Source organism: Dipteris shenzhenensis, chromosome 8 (assembly GCF_047967505.1).
Source record: "Dipteris shenzhenensis isolate YYH24624 ecotype China chromosome 8, Dip_SZ_1.0, whole genome shotgun sequence".
NCBI lineage: Eukaryota > Viridiplantae > Streptophyta > Polypodiopsida > Gleicheniales > Dipteridaceae > Dipteris > Dipteris shenzhenensis.
This window is the reverse complement of record NC_141603.1, coordinates 14,915,812-14,919,871: the sequence shown is the minus strand read 5'-3', so window position 1 is coordinate 14,919,871 and position 4,060 is coordinate 14,915,812. Positions and strand designations below refer to the sequence as shown.

The 4,060-nt window shown below is 40.5% G+C and overlaps 1 protein-coding gene across 1 annotated transcript; it reads left to right on the top strand.

The window, feature by feature from the left end:
• The first annotated feature begins 1,580 nt into the window (after positions 1-1,580).
• Positions 1,581-2,471, top strand: LOC147899170 (microbial Terpene synthase-like protein 13). Its single transcript, XM_087377651.1, has one exon. The coding sequence runs from the start codon at positions 1,581-1,583 to the stop codon at positions 2,469-2,471; it is 891 nt and encodes a 296-aa protein (XP_087233777.1).
• The last annotated feature ends 1,589 nt before the right edge of the window (positions 2,472-4,060 follow it).

Below are 4,060 nucleotides of genomic sequence, written 5' to 3'. Positions count from 1 at the left end.
TCTCATTAAAATTGAATTTTGAGAGGAGAGTGAAACCACATGAGAACATCATCCATGATCGAATATTCCTACATGGTGCCAAAAATGGCAGCCAAAAATCCTTTAATGCCATGTGCATAAAACCAAAGTTGAAAGGGTATATATTGACTCCTTGTACAAAGGAGTCAATCACCGACCAATCTCTCTCTTTGTCTCTCTCTCTCTCTTGTGCGTGTAGTGTAAAAACATGTCAACATCTGAAGGACAAGAAAAAGGCAATGCCAATACGCAAATTGGAATATTGGTCTTTTTCCACACGTCTTTCTAGCCCTCTATTCCCCTTAGTACTTCCTTCTCTCTCTCTCTCTCTCTCTCTCTCCCTCTCTCTCTCTCTATTGATTTTCCTTGGCAATCGTTACATGCATTGTAACTTATATTGACCGCATAGTAACTTGTTAATGAATATGAAATTTAATGCCATTATAGAAGGTTGGCCCTTCAAAAATGGCTTCCAAAAATCCTTTAATGCCACGTGAATAGAATCAACGTTGAGAGGGCGTATATGCTTACTCCTTATATATACTGGCTCCTTGTAAAAAGTAGTCACCCATCGTCCGATGTCTCTCTCTCCCTCTCTCTCTTGTAAAAAGTAGTCACCCACCGACTAATCTCTCTCTCTCTCTCTCTCTCTCTCTCTCTCTCTCATTAAAATTGAATTTTGAGAGGAGAGTGAAACCACATGATAACATCCTCCATGATCGGATATTCCTACATGGTGCCAAAAATGGCTTCCAAAAATCCTTTAACGCCATGTGCATAAAACCAAAGCTGAAAGGGTATATATTGACTCCTTGTACAAGGAGCCAACCACCGACCAATCTTTTTGTCTCTCTCTCTCTTTCTCTGCCTCTCTCTCTCTTGCGGATGTGGTGTAAGAAAATGTCAACATCTGAAGGACAGAAAAAGGCAATGGCAATGTGCACATCTCTTTCAGCTAGCCCTCTATTCCCCTTATTACTTTCTTCTCTCTCTCTCTCTCTCTCTCTCTCTCGGTTTTCCTTGGCAGTCGTTACATGCATTGCATCTTTTATTCACCGCATAGTAACTTGTTAATGAATATGAAATTTAATGCCATTATAGAAGGTCGGCCCTTAAAAAATGGCTTCTGGCTTCCGAAATTCCTTTACTTCAACACGTATGATCGACAGAGTGGCCTATATAAGTGTATGGCTGGGTGCTTCCACCTGCACTACTTACTCTGAGGCCTTCCAAGTCCTTTGCAAGCCACATTAGTCAGGCAAGAGAGCATGGATAAGCCAACCTTTTCGACTTTGCCTCAACTTGACTGCTCCGAGAAGATGCATCCCCCTACCCATCGCCAGAATGCCCCCCCTAAAATCGCCCCTCCTACTCAACTAGTAGACGCACGGAGTTTCTACCTTCCCCCGCTCCCTTGCTCGACACTACCTAAATTGCATCGCCATTATGATGCTGTCCGAAAGGCCTACGACCCTTGGTTGATAGCTTGTTTGCAGCCACCAAATGAAGCATTCAAGCAGTTGCTCATTCAATCGAACGCCCCATTGTTTGTTTGTTTGGCAATGCCGGATGCGGTGCATCACAAGGTATTGCCCTTGTGTAAGATGATCGCCTTGCTGGGCATCCTGGATGACTTGAGTGAAGATTTGTTGCCTTTGGCCAACGATTTGACGTCAGGAAAGGAGTACTACGACTATATCCTGTCTCTGCTAGAAGGCCGGCCTTGCTCCTCCAACAATTACTTGAAGATCAGCGATCTACAGCAATTGTCCAAACAGCTGCTCTATGTATGGACAGAAATCCGCTCCTCCATGTCCTCACAGCTGCAAAAGCGTTTCATTAACAGTGTGAAAGATGTCTTCTACGCCTTACTCCTGGAGTCTCGATTGTGCCGAGAGAAAGGGATCGTCGATCTTGCAACTTACCAGTCTTTCCGGAAATTCAGTGGCGAGGGCTACGTATTCATGATCATGGCGGAATATGGTAACGATCTGGATCTAGAGGATGAGATTCTTGCGGATCCTGCTATTGTCAGGCTTCAAGAGCTTGTAGCTTATCAAATAGCCTATGTGAACGACCTTCTATCCTTTCGGAGAGAATTTTGCGAAGGCCAATATGAAGATCTCCCATCCGTACTCTGCGTCCTCCACAATTACAGCCTGCAGGAGTCCATATACCAAGTCAGTAACATGATACACACCTTGGACGACGAGTTTGTAAGTTTGCAAAACAAGGTTCTGAATTCCGATCAGCTAGTTAACAGACCGGGGCTGAGGTCCTATGTGGATGTCTTAGGCTACGTGATGTCTGGGTTCTTGGAATGGGCTTATCAAACTGCGCGATACCATGGAGTCAACAATCGTCTCACGCTCCGACATGGATTGGTGAGCTTACTTCACCGAGATCGGACGTTGATCACCCAAACCGGCACGTCGACCTTAGTACAGCACTAAGAAATAAGACAGCTTTGTTTATGGGTATAGTATGCTACTAAGTGTTCAAGCGGGGTGGGATGGGCTATGAGAGGCGAAAATTTGATCTTGTAAGTCTGTCTATATGTCACAAAATCTCACTATGTATGTGCTATGAAGTAAAATTTCCCTTGCTCAAGAAAAGGTGTTGCTAATCAATTCTTTAAAATCTATTTAGCAGAAGAATCCATAGGTGTATAAGGACATGATTATACCATTCTACAAAACAAAGAAAAGGTGTTGCTAATCAATTCTTTAAAATCTATTTAGCACCATAACTTAAAAAATGAAAATCTCTCTCTCTCACACACACACACACACACGCACACACACACACATACACACCCCAAAAAAGCATAATATGCATGTCGAGCACCATTTCTTGTCACTCATTCAATTCTTGGTCACATATTGCTCCTCATTTGCAAAAGATAAATTGTATGCACAAATGATGGAAAGATGGGGAACCTTATCGAGAATGTTCCAATGAGTTATGTAATTACCTACACATATTTCTATACCTCAACTACTATTGTTCTCACCTGAAAAGATGGTATCGATGTGCTTTCTTTGGTGCAGCAGATTCCTAATGATGAAGGGATAACTTCTTTTAAGCTGCCTCCATCCATAAATGCCTTGGATTTGTACAATATTATCAAAGCTAGATAGACTTTATTAATGGGATGCATTTATAAGCATGCGGAGTGTGCTATATTCTCTTTGCACGGGCTTATTAATGGGATGCATTTACAGCATGTGCACTCGGGGGGTTCACCTCTCAAAAAATTAATGTACAATGTGCATTCAAAACAAGGGATATTTTTATCAAATATATAAAATATGTATATATATATATATATATATATATATATATATATGTATGTATGTATGTATATGTATATATATGTATGTATATGTATATATATATATATATATATGTATGTATGTATGTACATGTATATATACGTATGTATATGTATGTGTGTGTATATATATATATATAGATATATATACGTATATATATATATGTATATATATATGGATGTGTATGTATGAATATATATGTATATATATGTATATATGTATATATGTATATGTGTGTGTGTATATATATATGTGTGTGTGTGTGTGTGTACGTATATGTATATGTATATATATAATATTCATAGGAGCAAAATAAAAGATGGAGACTCACACACGGTTCCATACACAAACCATCCCTAACCATCACCCAAGGCGTAATACACAAAACAACCTTAAGTCCCCCTTGGGTCTCCTAAGGCCTATAGTGAATGTATATCTTTTACCGTCACAATGACCCTATTCATGTGGATGAAAATTACTATAAGATCATCCACGAGGTGTACCACGTAGGCCTCAATTGCATGCTACAAGGGAAGAAAGGCATCTGCTAAATATGCCAAGAGGCCTCCACAACCCCTCGCCTCAACCACCTAGATGTTGTGCTTTGGTTAAGATCCTGCATGATCTCATGTACCACTCTGGCAAACCTCATCTTTGGGATAAGTAGATCGATTGACTTCTAAAGCCTCTAAATTTACCAAAGTGCC

Bases quoted from the DNA above. Each gene is read 5' to 3' on its own strand.
- LOC147899170 (XM_087377651.1), top strand. From the start codon at position 1,581: ATGCCGGATGCGGTGCATCACAAGGTATTGCCCTTGTGTAAGATGATC.